This window comes from Macaca nemestrina, chromosome 1, assembly GCF_043159975.1.
Source record: "Macaca nemestrina isolate mMacNem1 chromosome 1, mMacNem.hap1, whole genome shotgun sequence".
Classification (NCBI taxonomy): domain Eukaryota; kingdom Metazoa; phylum Chordata; class Mammalia; order Primates; family Cercopithecidae; genus Macaca; species Macaca nemestrina.
In genome coordinates this window covers 2,350,307-2,368,408 of record NC_092125.1, presented here as the reverse complement: position 1 = coordinate 2,368,408, position 18,102 = coordinate 2,350,307, and the positions used below count along the sequence as shown (strand labels likewise).

The 18,102-nt window shown below is 42.2% G+C and overlaps 2 protein-coding genes across 3 annotated transcripts in view; one reads left to right on the top strand and one right to left on the bottom strand.

The window, feature by feature from the left end:
• The window catches only part of LOC105474710 (saccharopine dehydrogenase (putative)), a 55,249-nt gene extending 44,106 nt beyond the window's left edge, over positions 1-11,143 (top strand). For both annotated transcript variants that reach the window (XM_024790628.2, XM_011729533.3), the window contains 7 exons: positions 1,547-1,677; positions 2,252-2,369; positions 3,188-3,307; positions 3,414-3,470; positions 7,893-8,004; positions 9,373-9,454; positions 10,507-11,143. In XM_024790628.2, coding sequence (XP_024646396.2) covers positions 1,547-1,677; positions 2,252-2,369; positions 3,188-3,307; positions 3,414-3,470; positions 7,893-8,004; positions 9,373-9,454; positions 10,507-10,612 — 726 coding nt within the window. In that variant the 3' untranslated portion in view covers positions 10,613-11,143. The remainder of the gene's footprint in view (positions 1-1,546; positions 1,678-2,251; positions 2,370-3,187; positions 3,308-3,413; positions 3,471-7,892; positions 8,005-9,372; positions 9,455-10,506) is intronic.
• A 3,099-nt stretch (positions 11,144-14,242) lies between these two features.
• Positions 14,243-18,102, bottom strand: part of LOC105474800 (kinesin-like protein KIF28P) — a 55,045-nt gene continuing 51,185 nt past the window's right edge. The window contains 1 exon segment of the mRNA XM_071068413.1: positions 14,243-15,349. Within this exon segment, the coding sequence (XP_070924514.1) occupies positions 15,197-15,349 (153 nt within the window). The 3' untranslated portion in view covers positions 14,243-15,196.

Genomic DNA, 18,102 nt, shown 5'->3' with positions numbered 1-18,102 from the left:
AGACTCCGTCTCGAAAAAAAAAAAAAAAAAAAGACTTTAGTTCTGTTGTAGTTTTAATAAAACAGAAGAAATAAATCTGTACCAGAATGAAAGTTAGATTTGGTATCTCTGCTTTTCAGTATCATCAAAGCTGAGATAGGAAAACCTGAATCTTTTGATGGTTTTATTGTTGCTCTTAGTTTGTTTATTAACAATGAAAGGTACCATCATATCTGCCTCACGGATATCCCTCTTTGAAAATCTTGTGACAGAATTGGTTTTGAATCTTTCTGAATTACTCTGTTCACCTAAACAATGTAAACAACATGGAAGGAAGGACATAATACAATGATGTACAATCAATATAATAAATGAAGTTTATTCATGTAATAGAGAATTAAAAGGCCCACCTAGAGGTTGGGAAAGAAAGGTCAGCGCTAGGCCAGGTGCAGTGGCTCACGCCTGCAATCCCAGCACTTTGGGAGGCCGAGGCGGGTGGCTTGCCTGAGGTCAGGAGTTCAAGACCAGCCTGGCCAACATGGTGAAACCCTGTCTTTACTAAAAATACAAAAATTAGCCGGGCGTGGTGGCACGCGCCTGTAATCCCAGCAACTCAGGAGGCTGAGACAAGAGAATTGCTTGAACCCAGCAGGTGGAGGTTGCAGTGAGCTGAGATCGTGCCATTGGCACTCCCGCCTGGGCGATAAGAGCGAGACTCTGTCTCAAAAAAAAGGCCAGCGCTGTGATATTAAGTTCAGAGGTCATGTCCTCTCCTAGGGTCTCATCTCAGCCACTTGTTTCTCGGTGGCGCTGGGGGTAAGGGTTGCGGAAGGTGTAAAGAGTATTGGTAGAATGGAAGGCACTGACAGCCCAAAGTCTCATGAAAGGATGAAAAATCAGTGAATAAATGAGAGTCTGAGTAAGATCAAGCAAATACTAAGGACTCTGCACTGGCTATGATACCAAAAAGAAATCAAGGGACTGAGGAAAGCAATTAAAATACAAATCATATTAGTGAACTTTAAATGTTTTAAAAGATTATTTTACCAAGACTTCTGTAGGAAGACAGATCTATAACTTGGGGCTGGAGTAAGAGGTGTTGGAGGTAGACAGGGATCCAGGTGTAGCAGGATGGAGAGATGCACAGTACGCAGTGTATGTATGCATAAATGTGCACACGGACATATCCGGAAATGTCGAGGAGTTTGTGTAGGATCGAGAGAGGATTAGAGTGGCTATTCTGCAGATCATATGGGGCAGAAAAAAAAAGGATTAGAGTGGCTGATCTTAAAGGAATATGGTCAATTAGTTGAGTAAAATCGGTGAAGTAAAACTAAGTAACTTATTACAGAATATAAAGAATGATAGGAGGGGGAAAGAAAGGGCTTCTCTTGGTGTAAATATTGAGTATGATCAAGCTAATGAATGTGACTGCTCCCTAGCTGGTCATGAAAATTCACCTCAAGATTATTAAATAAGGGATTATGTCTTGTCCAAATGTAAGTGAAATATTGTTTTTAACTATCCCTTAAGACACGTTTCTTTAACTCTTGAAATATTTTATTAGGGGTTGAGCATTCATGATGGTACCTGGAAGTCAGCAATTTATGGTTTTGGAGATCAGAGTAATTTGAGAAAACTACGAAATGTGTCGAATCTGAAACCTGTCCCACTCATTGGTCCAAAATTGAAGAGAAGGTATATTTACTTAAAATCCATTTTTTACATATGTAGTCTAAGTATATTGTTGTTGGGTTGGCTATTAATAAAGTATGTTACTAAGAAAAGCTTGGGGACTATTTTGTAGTAAGTTCAGAATTAATACATTACCATAAGCTTAAGTACTTCATATATAATAAAACATTTGAATCCTAGGAAATAAGTGAATTTTATGACTTTTGCCTATCAATGTAGAAATTAACTGTCAACTAAATTTTATGTGAGAACTTTTTTTCTTTTTTAAAAATGTACTTTAGTTTTGTACTGCAGGACATATGTGAGGAGTTCAGAGATAAGAATTTAGGGTTGGGCTGTTGAAAGGAGCATTCTGGTTTGTTTTTTTTTTTTTTTCCTTTTGAGACAGAGTCTCTCTTTGTTGCCCAGGCTGGTCTCAAACTCCTGGCCTTAAGTCATCCTCCTGCCTTCGCCTCCCAAAGTGCTGGGATTCCAGGCATGAGCCACCGCCCCCGGCCACTGATCTGCTTATTCAGACATTTACCAGCCAAAGCTGTAACTGCAGGAAATGCAAAATATTCATAGGCCTGTCTTGCAGGTGGCCAATTTCTTATTGTCGGGAACTCAAAGGTTATTCCATTCCTTTTATGGGATCTGATGTGTCTGTTGTAAAGAGGACTCAACGTTACTTGTATGAAAATTTAGAGGAATCACCAGTAAGTATATATGGTTTATTTATCAATAAAGAATATTCTGTGTGTGTTACAGTTCCCCTATCTATTCAGTGTGGGATATTTTTGTTTATAAGGCAGAAAAAGGAAGAGCTAAATAATACGTTTCAGCTTCTGGAAATATACAGAATCATTAGGGTAGAACATTTTGTGTTTTACAGCCTTGTCTTGCTTCAGATCTGGCTGCTGAATATCTTTTTAATGTAACACAATAGCAGCAAATTCAGTATGGGAAATCCTGCTGTCATAAGCACCCCAGAATCCCTGTTTAGCGTTTCAGTTGCTAGAAACTCTTTTGCTTGTGGAAATGTCTGGAACTCTTTCTGTCCTTCTCTCCTTGCCACACCTGGAGTGCCATCCTGCTGCTTTTGGTGAGGAAAGTAATTGCTTTCATTGCCGAGACTTCAGGAGGAAACTATATTTCAAGTTAAAAGGTGGAGGGCATTTTCTCCTAGGAAATTCTCTGCATTCTGTAATGTATGATTGCTAAGCTCAGATACATTAGGGATTATGTAGATTTTTGTGTCCAAGTAGGGGAAGCTAATTACTATTTATAAACAATTTTCTTTAAAAAGTAGACTATCACACTTCCTGTTCACTAGGTCTGACAAACAAGACAGAAAATAGGCTCCCAGTGTCTGGTTTCTGAACAAGGTTTCAGAACATAATGCATTTGTAAAGTGGAAACTGCTTTTGTTCCACATTTGTGATGGAAGAGAAAGGTACAGGTAGCTAACATTGTTGTATTACTTGGTCTAAAATGCAGGGAGTACTGTTCTAACTTTGTATTCTCCATCATCCAGGTTCAGTATGCTGCTTATGTAACTGTGGGAGGAATCACCTCTGTTATTAAGCTGATGTTTGCAGGACTTTTCTTTTTATTCTTTGTGAGGTTTGGAATTGGAAGGCAACTTCTCATAAAAGTAAGTAAGATTTTATGAAATTAGATTATTTGTATTAGAAGTATTTTCCATGGGTTTTAAAAAAATATCACTGAGGTGTTTTTTTGTTTTTTGTTTTTTCCTTTAGTTCCCATGGTTCTTCTCCTTTGGCTATTTTTCAAAACAAGGCCCAACACAAAAACAGGTAATCCTTTCTTTTGTATTCAGACACTAAAATAATATTTTTCTTTGTTTTTACTTATCCTCAGTGCAATGACAGTATCATCTAGCACTTGACAGGGCACTGTGTTTCAGACACTCTTTTAAGTGCTTTATGTAAATTAGATAATTGAATCTTTTCAAACACCCTTGAATGCAGGTATTATTATTATCTCCATTTCACGGATTAGAGAACTGAGGCACACAGAGGCTAAGAAACCTGCCCAAGTTTCTCCAGCTAGTACATGCCCCAGCTAGGATGAGAACCAGCCATTTAGCTCCAGAAATTGTGTTCTCTTTACTTCTAGAAATCTCAAATATTTTTCCTCCTCGTTTCTCTCCTCTGTTATCTTTTCCTCTGTGCCGCCTCTGCCCCCAGTTTCACTTCCTCTTCCACACCCCCTGGATTCCGATGGTGGATCAAGTGAATTTCTGTGTGTCCAGTATCCCTAACAATAGGACTGCCTCATTTTCTACCATTTGGCTCACAGATCCCAGCCCTGGCTCAGGCCTTGGGTCATCAGCTTTCATCTCCTTGACACCAGGCACCCCGGGGGAAATCCCACTGCTGAACAGATGGTAGCAGCAGGTTCCCATTTCCCCCTCTGTGGAATGTTAGCATCACTTGCTGATTCTTTTCCTTTTCGTTAGTCCTGCCTCTTATTTCCTCTCAGTGGCTTTTTTCAAAATCTACCCAACTGCAGCTGTCTTCCCTATCTGCAAATTATCCCAACTCCTACCTCACTAAAATAACAGAGCACCGTTTTGGATCCCCTCAAATTCCTACCTTCAGACCTATCATCACTGTTCCCATCTTGACTTCTTTCCTCCTCTCTGGATGATATATTCCCTTGTACAAGGCTAATTCCCCCTCCTGTGCACTTAAGGTAAGCACTGTGCAGGAATGCGCCACCATGCCCGGCTAAATTTTGTATTTTTAGTAGAGACACGGTTTCACCATGTTGGCCAGGATGGTCTTGAACTCCTGACCTCGTGATCCACCCGACTCAGCCTCCCAGAGTGCTGGGATTACAGGCGTGAGCCACCGCGCCCAGCCTCTTTTTTCTTCTTATTGTGGTAAAATACACAAAACATAAAATTTAACATCTTAACCATTTTAAAATGTTGAGTGGTATTAAGTACATTCACATTTTTGTGCAGCCATCACCACCATCCATGTCCAGAACACTTTTCATCTTGCAAAACTGAAACTCTACACCCATTAAACAGTAACTCCTCATTTCCCCCTTCCCCCAGCCCCTGGCAGCCACATTCCACTTTCTGTCTCTCTGAATTTGATGACTCCAAGTGCCTCATGTAAGTGGAATCAGTCTTTGTCTTTTTGTGACTGGCTTATTTCACTTATAGCATAAGGTCTTCCAGGTTCATCCACATTGTAGCATATGGTGGAATTTCTTTCCTCTTTAAGGGTGAATGATTGTCTGTTGCCTGTTGGGATCACATTTTGTGCATCCATTCATTCATCAGTGAACACGTGGGTTGACTCCAGCTTTTGGCTATTGCCAGTTATGCTGCTGCGAACGTGGGTGTACAGACAACCTCTTCAAGATTCTGCTTTAAATTCTTTTGGGCGTATACTCAGAAATGGAATGCTAGACCATACGTAAATTATGTATTTAACTTCTCGAGGAACCACTAAATTGTTCTGCAGAGCTGCTGCACCGTTTTACCTTCCCACCAGCAGTATACAAGAGTTCCAGTTTCTCCGCCTCCTCACCGACATGTTATTTTCTGTAATGGCCGTGAGGAGGCATCTCACTGTATTTTTGACTTGCATTTACCTGATGATTATTAGTGTTGAACATCTTTTCATTTGTAATTATTGGCCATTTGTATGTCTTCTTTGGAGAAAATATTTTCAAATCATATATTTGACAGAAGATTCATATCCAGAAAATAAAGAGAACTCCTAGAACTCAACAACAAAAAACAAACAACCCAATTCAAAAATGAACAAAAGGACTAGAAAATATTTTCTGTTATTCTTTGGGTTGCTGTTTTACTTTGTGGATAGTGCAGGCTTCTGGCTCGTGGCTGGTAGTGCAGGCTTCCGTCTCTTGCTTCAACTTTTCATAGCCTTCCTATGCTTTCTTTCTTCCCACTGCTGTCCAAGAGATCTTTCTAAGACAGAAAATCTGACCTTGTCATTGCCTTCTTTATAAAATGTTCCTGACCCACTGCTTTATCAGTGATTCTCAACTGAGACTTCATGTATCAGAACCATGGCCGTCCTGACCACTGCTTTGGCAGTGATTCTCAACTGAGATTTCATGTATCAGAATCATGGCCGTCCTGACCCACTGCTTTATCAGTGATTCTCAACTGAGATTTCATGTATCAGAATCATGGCCGTCCTGACCCACTGCTGTATCAGTGATTCTCAACTGAGACTTCATGTATCAGAACCATGGCCGTCCTGACCCACTGCTGTATCAGTGATTCTCAACTGAGACTTCATGTATCAGAATCATGGCTGTCCTGACCCACTGCTTTGGCAGTGATTCTTAACTGAGATTTCATATATCAGAACCATGGCCGTCCTGACCCACTGCTTTATCAGTGATTCTCAACTGAGATTTCATGTATCAGAATCATGGCCATCCTGACCCACTGCTTTATCAGTGATTCTCAACTGAGATTTCATATATCAGAATCATGGCCGGGCACAGGGGCTCACACCTGTGATCCCGGTACTTTGGGAGGCTGAGAAGGGCGGATCACTTGAGGTCAGGAGTTCGAGACCAGCCTGGCCAACATGGTGAAACCTCGTCTCTACTAAAAATACAAAAATTAGCTGGACGTGGTGGTGCACACCTGTAGTCCCAGCTACTCAGGAGGCTGAGGCAGGAGAATTGCTTGAACTCAGGAGGTAGAGCTTGCAGTGAGCCGAGATCATGCCACTGCACTCCAGCCTGGGTGACAAAGTGAAATTCCATCTCCAAAATAATAATAATAATAAAAAGAATCACCTAGGGAGCTTTTTTCACCTACACATGCCCTCATCCTGCTTCTGGACATTCTGATTCAGTGGGTCTGGAGTGGGGCCTGAAAGCATAGAGCATTGGTTCCCAACTGTGGAAGAGAAGCCAAAACAGATGACCAGAGACTCTGGTTCAGTTGGTCTGGAATGCAGCCTGGGCACTGGGGCTTTCTAAACCTGCCCAGTGATGTTGATGTGCTGCCAGGGTTGAGAATCACTGCTGTGGAGGAAGGAAGAAGGTTCCAGATCTGAGTGGTTTTGGTACCCATCCCTGGAGCACAACTGGCCGGAAGTCCATCTTCAGAGATGTGAGGCCGTCCTAGACCCTTCATGATCTAGTTCTGGGTAGCACATCGGTTTCATGTTTCATCCAACTTTGAGATTGATTGGTAGGAGCCACCCAGAGACTATGCTGGGTTGGATAGTGTGTGTAGCCTGAGGGAGGATTAGAACCCATGAGTGTGGGTGCCATAGCAGGAGAGGGGACAAGTGTGGCCTGTGTATCTGACCTCGTCTGTACCTCTTGAATTGTATGTTCTGGAAAGGCTATGCGATTGCATCCCTTCTTCCCTTTAAATAATGGGTTCTCCTTTCTGGAATCCATCTACTTTTTGGGTTTTAAAAAAAGATATTAAAATGTGTTTGTGTGTGTGTGTGTGTGTGTGTGTGTGTGTGTGTGTACACTTCAGAACCATTGCCCTCTGCCTGGTAGATTAGTAACACCCTCCTCTGAGCTATTCCTGTGTGTTTTAGTTCGTGTCTCATATTGTCATTTAATCTGGTTCTCTCTCTCTCCCCCTTCCCTCCTATTAAACTATAAGCTCCAGGAAAGGCAGTGATCATATATTTATGTCTCAGGGCCTAACATGGTCTCTGACCCTTAGTTAATACTTAATAAAAATGTGTTGCTCATGATTGAATTCTTTATCACCTCATTCCTAAATTTAGTGATTGTGAAACATGCTAGGATAAGTCCTCTATAATTTAATTTTTTGAGTCGAATTTTTACATCTTTAAGTGGAACAATTATGGAACAATTATATACCTGTACTCCAGGCCCATATTTCCATTACTTGCTGGTTATTTTTGTCTTATCGCCTCAAATAGGTATCTAAAACCAGATTTCTATATTCTGTCCCCCAATAAAAACTATTTCCAGTTCATCTTTATTTCTTCCCTATTTCTTACCACTCCCCTTCCCCCCAGCATCACATCAGTCTTCAAAACTTACAGCTTCAAAGAATTAATTTTCGCTCCATGCTTAAATGATGACAGGATATTCTGGCAGATAAAATAATGTTTGCATCTGTTGAAAATGTCTCCCTTGAAATAGAATAGTCGGTTTTACTATGTTCCAGGAGGAAATGACGTATTTATGAAATGCACCCTTTGCTTTCTCTTCCACAGATCGATGCTGCCTCATTCACGTTGACGTTCTTTGGTCAAGGATACAGCCAAGGCCTTGGTACTGATAAGAACAAACCAAATATCAAAATCTGTACGCAGGTGAAAGGACCAGGTATTTCATATATCACTTAAGAACGCTTGGGAATCTTGTACCCGTAGCTGTAAAGCAGAATGCCATTACAATATGTTCTTTTTAAAGCTTGTTTTAGAAATACATTTGTACAAATTAAGTAACTTAAAATTATTCTGTCAAAAGATGATTGAAATTATTGATATAATCCAATTTTATTAGTGCATCCTTCCCTCTGGCTTTTTTTGGAGTATGATTCAATAATTCCGAATGGCAAGTTTTAATTAGTATTAATAGGAAGAGGGATTGTTTGGTATTTACCTGTTTGAGTCTCATATGCAAGCAATGTAATTATAACATCAGTCAAATATGTGGTCTAGGATTTCTTTAGTCTCCGAACACCCTGACATTGTTTGTAAAATGTGTATGCACACGTGCACTTTTCAAGGGAAGGGAATGGCTTCTGATAGGTTGTTAAAAGAATGTTGCCCAAAAACATTCAAGGACTTTTGCTATACATTTTAGAGAACTATGCAGAGACAGACAGGTCCACTTGTGAACTGTGGTATAATTACCGTCAGAGACAGACAGGTCCACTTGTGAACTGTGGTATAATTACCGTCAGCCCTGATAGGTCACAGGCTATTATTTTTTATTGAGACGGGGTCTCACTATGTTGCCTAGGCTGGGCTCGAGCAATCCTCCTGCCTCAGCCTTCAATCCTCAGTGTTGGGATTACAGGCATGAACTGCCATGCCTGGCCCACGGGGATTTTAATCAAGCCAGATGATAGTATGTTTCCATCTTGCCCTTTTCTCAAATTCCCACCTGACTTTTTAAGGTAAGTTGACTGTATTTTCATTATTTGACAGGATTATAAATGCTAACGTTCCATTTGTTTATAAACATTTTTTTAACTTACTCGTGTTTAGTCATTTTTCTTTAAGAAAAAAATTGAGAGGGTTTTTGTTGTTGTTGTTTTTAAGTGAAGTGTGTGAATACAGATAGGGATCGGCCAGGATCATTGGCTTCAGTGATTGTCAAGAAGCAGTGCGGTGCAGTGGGTGGGAGTGTGGCCCCTGGAACCAGCTGCCTGGGTGCGATTCTGGCTCAGTCACTACCTGTTAGTTTGGGCAAGTCACTTAACCTCTCTCTCCATGGGATAAAAATAATATTGACCTTAAATACTTGTTATGAAAATTAAATGAGTTTAATAGATTTAAAACAGTACAGTTCCTAACACTTAATAAATACTATAGAAATGTTATTTTTGTTAAGTGACTAGAGTATCTATTGAAAAGAAATCTGCACACCTAGAGTTAGATATAAAATCTACCATTTGATTTTTGATGTCGCTGCATGGATACTTTATGAATGCTTTCTTTTTCCTTGATCAACTGTTTTCTGCAGAGGCTGGCTATGTGGCTACCCCCATAGCTATGGTCCAGGCAGCCATGACTCTTCTAAATGATGCTTCTGATCTGCCTAAGGCGTAAGTTTGGTTTTCTTCCAATTAGAAGATATCTTTTTTATCTGTGTTATATTTTAGCTTATTTTGATTTGATTTTCAGGCTTTGGGTTTGCACATAAGCATTTATAGTTCAGTTCCTTTGCTCCAAAAATATAGGTAAATTAAAACTTTGAGAAGGACAGCTTCTTACCAGCCCAGAGCTGGTCCCAGAGGAACAACTGTGGAGGTAAATGAGAGGAGACAGAAAAGTCGGAGAGCCATAAGTTAACTTCAGCTCTTTATAAAAATAGCTCAAGTCCAGAGTCAGCCACACAAAACAGGTCCCTGTTGTTAAGTAGTATTACTAGGAGCCTCCAGTCAGTGCTGAACTGCCTGACACCAGCAAAAAGCGGACCCATGGGATCCTGGCTAGATGGTGATCAGACGTACTGTCTTACTGGAGCATTTAGCTCTCACCTGAAACGAGGCCGGCTTTTCAAATGAGCAGAGTCCTGCTGCTGAGAAGTAAATCGGGCATGACCCAAAACAGGATTAATAAAAGTAAAATTTGTACATAGTAAAACCTATATACAATTGTTTCAAATACTTAGGTCCCCCTTGAAAATATTTAGCATTTATGAATGTTAGCTATCACATTTTTAAAAACTTCTTTTTCATCCAATTTAAGTTCTGTTTACACTTTAATAATAATTGATTACCTAAATTTATTCCATTCGGGTCTTTCTTTAATCCCCCCGAGTCTGAGGACTGTCCTTATAAACAACAGCGGTTCTTCAGGGTGATGGCGCAGAGTGTGCGCCTTGGACACAGGCATAGAATGGAATAGAATGGCATAGAATGGAAACAGGATCACCAGGAACGGAGCCAGTCTAGATAGGGTTGGCTGTGGTGCAGGTTTCTCCTGACTAATAGCTACTTGCTCATTTGGCTGGTTTTAGGAAGGAATCAAAGGTAGCCGTGATGAGCAAGAAGACTCGGGTTTTCCTGGGTTCTGTAGCAATTTGATAGTGAGGCCTGTGAAACAGGAGACTGGAGAGGAGCTGAGTGCACTGTTTCTTGTTGTTGTTTTCTAGGGGCGGGGTCTTCACACCTGGAGCAGCTTTTTCCAAAACAAAGTTGATTGACAGACTCAACAAACACGGTATTGAGTTTAGTGTTATTAGCAGCTCTGAAGTCTGAACACTAGAAGAATTAACTGAAGTCATAACATGCGCGAATTAACAGCTTCTCTATTTGATATTTGAAACTCTTCTGTAAGCCTGAGTATATGTGGAAACGATTGTCAAATCTAAAATATCTATATATTAAAAAGCAGGAAATTGTCCTAGCTTACCCTAAATTTCAAATCTCAGCTGATTTTGTGATTTTATTGCTTATAAGAGAGAACTCATATTTGACGTATTTTTCACTGATGTGTTCCTGGTAGGTGTTCATGAATGAGCTGGCAGGTCTAAGGGGAGGCGGTGCCGGCCGTGTGCTGCAGCAGCGTTGCTCCGGAGGGCGCGCAGCAGCGTTAGTGTCCGACAGGAGCTGCCGCTTGCCTTACTGCAGCGGGAAGGGAATCTCACCTTCCAGTGAGTGTCTCCACGTGCTGTCTTGAGCCTTTGCTAAATGAAACTGCACTCTTTGCTATTTTTGCCTAGTTTTTCACCCATCTACACTGATTTTGGACTGTTACCTAAGTTGAAAAATAAAGGGTTGTCAATTGAATGGTGGTTTAATGTTTGGACCTGCCTGCGTATTTGTATAGTGGTAGAAACGTGCTGCTTAAGTGGCCTAACCTGTTTCTTGCCAATAAGTGGGCTTATCATTTTATCTTTACCTAATTCTATGTCTGTGACTAGGTTTAAGGATACAGCTTATAAGTTGCTGTCAATTTCCACTGCCTAAGCAGAATTTTTCTCTAATTTACTTTTTGTATTTTAACTAGGTTTTACATGGAAGCCCTAAAATAAGGCAAAAGACTTTTCCTTTTGTAATAAGCATATAATAAACACATATATACAGAGCGATCATGTTGTTCGTTAACTAAACAAGACAGCCACTCCTTTATGGAATTTCTACTAAACAGTGAGGAACATGAAATATTTAGGACTATGATTCGTGTTGGGAGACCCTTCTGCTCTGCCTGTAAGAAGAAGGGGGGCATCTAACTCGACGATGGGGATTCTTGGTGGCAGTACTGCCCAGCCTACCTCTGCTTCCTCTGTCCTGGCCTGGTCGTCACAAGATACAGATCCTCAGCTGTGCCCTAACTTGTGGGACCTTAGGAAAGGTTTTACCAGCTCTAAAATTAGAAAGTGGTGCCGGAGCAGTCGAGCCCGCGACGAGCTGCACATCCGAGTCACAGAACAGCAGTGGGTTCCTCAGTGCCTCCAGGTTCCTCGGTGCCTCCAGGTTCCTCGGTTCCTCCCGGTTCCTCAGTGCCTCCAGGTTCCTCAGTGCCTCCCGGTTCCTCAGTGCCTCCCGGTTCCTCAGTGCCTCCAGGTTCCTCAGTGCCTCCAGGAGTTTGCATTCAGGAGGTCGGAGCCTCTGTGTTTTTGATACGCATTTGGGAACCGCTAGGTGAAGCTATCCTGTCCCTGTTTCTAGCTTTTGCAATGTATGCTCGAGTGTTGACCCTGATTCTGAAGGTAGCAGTGTGACCCCATCCTCTGGCTTGAGGTACGTGTGTGTCTCGTCCTAATTTTCCTTTTAATCCCCCAAGGTTCTGCCTGCTTCCATTTGCTGAAAGTATATGACTCACCTCAGGTGAGTAAACTGCTAATTGTCAAAAACGTTGAGGCTCAGTTCAAAAGACCTCCCTCGGCCTGGCCACTGGGAGTAGGAATGGCTTCTGTCTTTTGAACTGAGTCTGCCCAGCCTCTACTGTTGCTGTGTCTCACTAACAGAGTCTTATCAGGGTTCTGTGAGGCCTTTGCTGACCCTGTCCTGGCTGTCACCACGAGGTGCTCCACATGTGGGCTCCACGGTTACAGCAGTTTTTTCAGTTCACTTGTGTGTGTGGTCAGGACCTGAGCTGCAAGCAAAACCCATGCCTCCCGTACGAATCCCTGGACCCTGCTATTAAGCTGAAATCACTAGCCCGGATTCCCTTGGCTTTCTAGAGAGGTTCCTTTTTGGAGCCCTTGACAGCCTCTCCTGCCAGTGCAGCTTCAGCGTCATCCCATTTGACTTCCTTAACTTTATATTTTAGGGAGCAAGGAGTGAGGTTGTCACCCCCTTATTTTCTCCTTCCTGATTTTTTCTGCATATCAGCCAGGACTCCCAGGTATGGTCCTGCACCGTCAGGCAGCAGGCCATCATGGTTAGGGATGCAGGCTCTGGCATCAGCCTCTGTGCTTACAATGGCCTAGGCAAGTTACTCAACTTCATCGGATTATTGTGAGAATTAAATGAGCTAACATGGTTAGCACTTGGATTAGTGCCTGGCACATGGTGTAAGCACTTACTAAGTTTCAACATTATCACTACTGTTGTTATTAGAAGTCTTTGGGCTGGGCACGGTGGCTCATGCCTGTAATCCTAGCACTTTGGGAGGCCAAGGCAGGTGTATCACTTGATGTCAGGAGTTTCGAGACCAGCCTGACCAACATGGTAAAACCTCGTCTCTACTAAAAATACGGAAATTAGCTGGGCCTGGTGGCAGGTGCCTTGTAATCCCAGCTACTCAGGGAGGCTGAGGCAGGAGAATTGCTTGAACCCAGAAGGTAGAGGTTGCAGTGTGCTGAGATCACACCATTGCCCTCCAGCCTGGGCAACAGAGCAAGACTCCGTCTCAAAAAAAAAAAAAAGAAGAAGAAGAAGAAGTAGTCTGTCTTTGGCCCCAAAAGTTTTTTTTTTTTTTTTTTTTTTTTAAAGTTCAGGGGTACATGTGCCGGTTTGTTATATAGGTAAAGTGACAAGGGGGTTTGTCATACAGATTATTTTGTCACCCAGGTATTAAGCCTAGTCCCCATTTGTTAGTTTTCCTGACCCTCTCCTTCCACCCACTCTCCACCCCTCTGAGAGGTCCCAGTGTGTGTTGTTCCCCTCTGCCCATGTGTTCCCGTCACTTAGCTCCCACTTATAAGTGAGAACATGTAGCATTTGGTTTTCTGTTCTTGCATTAGTTGGCGTTAGTTTGCTGAGGATAATGACCTCCAGCACCATCCATGTTCCTGCAAAGGACATGATCTCATCCTTTTTATGGCTGCGTGGCATTCCGTGGTGTATATGCACCACATTTTCTGTATCCAGTCTACTGTTGATGGACTTCTAGGTTGGTTCCATGTCTTTGCTATTGTGAATAGTGCTGCAGTGAACATACACATGTGTGTGCCTTTATAATAGAACAAGTTATATTCCTTTGGGTATATGCCCAGTAATGGGATTACTGGGTCGGAAGGTACTTGTTTTGAGGTCTTTGAGGAATAGCCACACTGTTTTCCACAACGGTTGAACTAATTTACACTTTCACCAACAGTGTGTAAGCATTCCTTTTTCGCTGCAACCTTGCCAGCATCTGTGTTTTGTTTGTTTGTATTTTGAGACGGAGTTTTGCTCTTGTTGCCTGGGCTGGAGTGCAATGGCACGATCTTGGCTCACCACAACCTCTGCCTCCTGGGTTCAAGTGATTCTCCTGCCTTAGCCTCCCAATTAGCTGGGATTACAAGCATGTGCCACCATGCCCGGCTCATTTTGTATTTTTAGTAGAGTCGGAGCTTCTCCACATTGGTCAGGCTGATCTCAAACTCCCGACCTCAGGTGATCCGCCTGCGTCACCCTCCCAAAGTGCTGGGATTACAAGCATGAGCCACCATGTCCAGCCTAGCATCTTTTATTTTTTGACTTTTTAGTAATAGCTATTCTGACTGGTGTGAGAGGGTGTCTCATTGTGGTTTGGGTTTGCATTTCTCTAATGATCAGTGGTGTTGAGCTTTTTATCATATCCTTGACTAACACCCATCAGTCAATTTGTGGAATCAAGATTGGCTTCAAGATAGACTAACTCCTAACAGAGCTTTCACTAACAGTTATAATCCTTGAACCGCAGACCCTACACTGAAAAGGTCCCATCATACGGGCACTCCTGCTGCTGAAAAAATCGAACATAACAGTATTTCAGATAAACTTATGAGAAGAGAATAATAAGTAGAGGTAGAATTCAAACTTGCTCAGAGCAAGATACAAAATGAGAGACATGAAATAACCATTGTCTGTAGGTCTGACAGCAAGCAATATAGATAAAAGAGCTTCATTTGAAGTTTTGAACTGTTTACCATAAAAATATTAATGGTGAATGCTTATCAATCACGTCTGTGTTTCAGGCACTGTTCTAAATGCTTTACGTTCATTAACCATTTGCAGTAAATACTGTTATCCTTCCCATAAAACAAATGAGGAAAGAGGGGCTTAGAGAGGGAAAGTCAGTGGCCCCAAATCCTGCAGTTAGTAAGTGATGGACTCAACCGGGATTTCACCTCGGCAGTCTGATCCCAGAGCTCCGAGTGCTAATCATTCGCCCTCTCCCTCCTCCCACCCTCCAACTTCAAATAGACCCCAGTGTGTGTGGTTCCCCTCTATGCGTCAGGAACGGAGGGCCATTCAAGCAGCCTTTAGGTTACAGAGATGATTTACAATCACATGGAAAGAAGGTTTTGCTTAAAACTGGTAGAAGAAATAGGTAAAGTAAGTGGGAAATGAGGTAAGCTTGTTAGCTACACAAATCATCTTCACAACTTGAAGCTTGAATATCTTCAGTTTTTAGTTGGTGTGTCTTCACTACTTGACATGCAGTAAATATTCTCTCTTCTTTTTCACTATAAGAGCAACATCCTTTTTCAGTTTCCACAAGCTGGATTCAAGTAGATCCCCCAAATCCTTAAACATCTGTGACCGTTGGTTTACGAATGGTCGAAGCATTTGATCATCTTCCTAAAAAAAGAAGTGAAAAAAATGATAGTGATAGACTTCATGTCATCAGAGTAAAGACTATTGTGTGTATGTGAGTGGGGTGCCCAGTAAGTTCCCCTCAGGGATAGAAAACTGCATTTGAAAGCTGCTAGCAGAGGCAGAGCGTCACCTCGGAGCGGCTGTGTTTCAGATGACCCTAAGTTACTGCCAGTAGGGAAAACGAGCGAGGTAATTCAGATATTTTCAGTTGGAATGTTACTTACATAGTGTTTTACACTGTCAAAGGAGTACTAAAGGAGTCTTAAGGAGCCAGTGGATGTGGGAGCTCTCCCATTGGTAGGGTTTTGCCAGTGCTTCCCCTGACCAGTGGAACAAGTGCCCCTGAGAACTGGGGATGGCCTGGGGCAGAGTCCTGGAGACAGATGGTGGAGGAGATGGCACCGCACTGGCTGCAGATGAGAACGGCAGAGAGCAGGTAGTATGACGCGGCACTGGGATTCAGTTTCTGTTTCCCTGAGTATTAGCGAAATGCCTGTTCAAATCCTTTGCCGATTTTTTCTAATGTGCTTTCCAACATATTATCTTTTTTTTGTTATCTTAAAAGTAATTGTTTGTTCTGAATACTAATGCTTGCTAAATAATACTAATATATTTTCCAGGCTGTGGTTTATTTGAAACTCTGTTTATGGGGTCTTTCATTTAACCAGTTATTCTTTTTTATTGTGAGATACGTAGACCAGAAAAGTACCCTAAATGTATTGACCGGCATGAAGTGAACACACCTGCGCTAGAGAGCCCACTGCCTGGAACGCCTCCTGTCACCTCCTCCCCGTCCCAGAAGCAGCTGCCAGCTTGACTTGTGTGGTCCCCGTTTTCTAGCCTTTCTCAGTAGTTTTGCCACCTGGAGTATATCCCTGAACAGTCTATTTTGCCCTCTTTGGATGTTTATAGAATCGCACTGGATGTCATCTTTCATAACTTGGTTTCCATCACTATTGGGACACTGTTCGTGTTGCCTGTGGCTGTTGTTCATTATTTTCATGGCACTGTAGTGTTACATAGCATAGAGGGGCCGACGTTTACCGCCTTCTGTGAACGTATATTAGGGATGTTTCCCGTTTGGGGCTACTATGGAAGAGGGCTTTAGAACAGCAGTGCACATGAACTAAGATTGCGGTCGTGTTTTTCAACTGGCCCCTCATCTGAACCACAGAACAGAAGTGATCTGAAGAACTATTTTCTCTGTTCTTTCAAGAATGCTGTGTAACTAGTGCCGTCCTAGACGTGTCTGACAGAGTGAGCGTATTTCATACGCCAGATGCCTCAGTGCAGCAGGTTCTCCAACTTGAAGGCAGAATCATGGAGAGGGTTTGTTGAAACACACGTTACCAGGCCTCACACCCAGAGATTCTGATTCAGTAGGTCTGGGGTGGGGCCCTGGAATTTGCATTTCTGACAAGCTCCTAGATGCTGCTGAAGCTGCCAGGCCTTCTAGGTTCTAGTATCTTCAGCTTTTAATAAGTAAATGCCAAATAATTTTCAAATGGTTGTGCCAGTTTATACTCCTCTCAGCCATACGTGAGAGTTTCCGTTACTTCATGTCTTCACCACAACTTGATATTGTCAGGCTTTTCAGTTTTTGCCAGTATGGAAGGTTAATAATGGTATCTCATGGTGGTATCAGTTAGTATTTTCCAAACTCTTAATGTGATGAAGCACTTTTCCATGTATTGATTGGCATTTTTAATCTCCTCTTTGGTGATGTTCCTGTTCAAATCTTTTGACCGTTTTTTTTTTCTACTGGGTTGTCTATTTTTCTTTTTGGGTAGTAGTAGTTCTTTATTTTGGATATTAGTTCATTCTATGTTAAATGTGTTACAAAGAACTTTTCCCATTCCTTCTGGCTCTTTCATTTGGTGTCTTTTGATGGACAAAGTTCACCATATTAATTTAGCTGAACTTACCAGTCTCCCTCTTTAAAGCTAGGGGTGTGTGTGTGTGTGTGTGTGTGTGTGTGTGTGTGTGTGTGTGATGCATAAGAAATCCTTTTCCCTCAAGCCTGTAATCCCAGCACTTTGGGAGGCCGAGATGGGCGGATCACGAGGTCAGGAGATCGAGACCATCCTGGCTAACCCGGTGAAACCCCGTCTCTACTAAAAAATACAAAAAAATTAGCCGGGCGAGGTGGCGGGCGCCTGTAGTCCCAGCTACTCGGGAGGCTGAGGCAGGAGAATGGCGTAAACCCGGGAAGCGGAGCTTGCAGTGAGCTGAGATCTGGCCACTGCACTCCAGCCTGGGTGACAGAGCGAGACTCCGTCTCAAAAAAAAATAAAAAAAAGAAGTCCTTTTCCACTGTGAGGTGGTAAAGACAACCTCTTAAAGTATCTTCTGAAAGTATTAGAGGCAGGGCATGGTGGCTGATGCCTGTAATTCCAGCACTTTGGGAGGCTGAGGCTGGAGGATCGCTTGAAGCTAGGAGTTCGAGACCAGCCTGGGCAACATAACAAGACCCCATCTCTATTTTTAAAATACTTAAATAAATAAGTAAATAAATAAATAAAAGCATTAGGGTTGTGCCTTCCAAATTTAGCTCTTTAATTCTCACCTGAAATTGATTTCTGGGGTAGTTTTAGATAGGAATCCAGTTTCATTTTTCCCCATACATATTCCTAATTCCCCTAGCACTGTTTATTGAAAAGTCCATCCTTGCCACATTGATTTGCAGTTCCTCTTGCTTGTATATCAAGTCTGTAGTCCTGAATAAATCTGTTTCT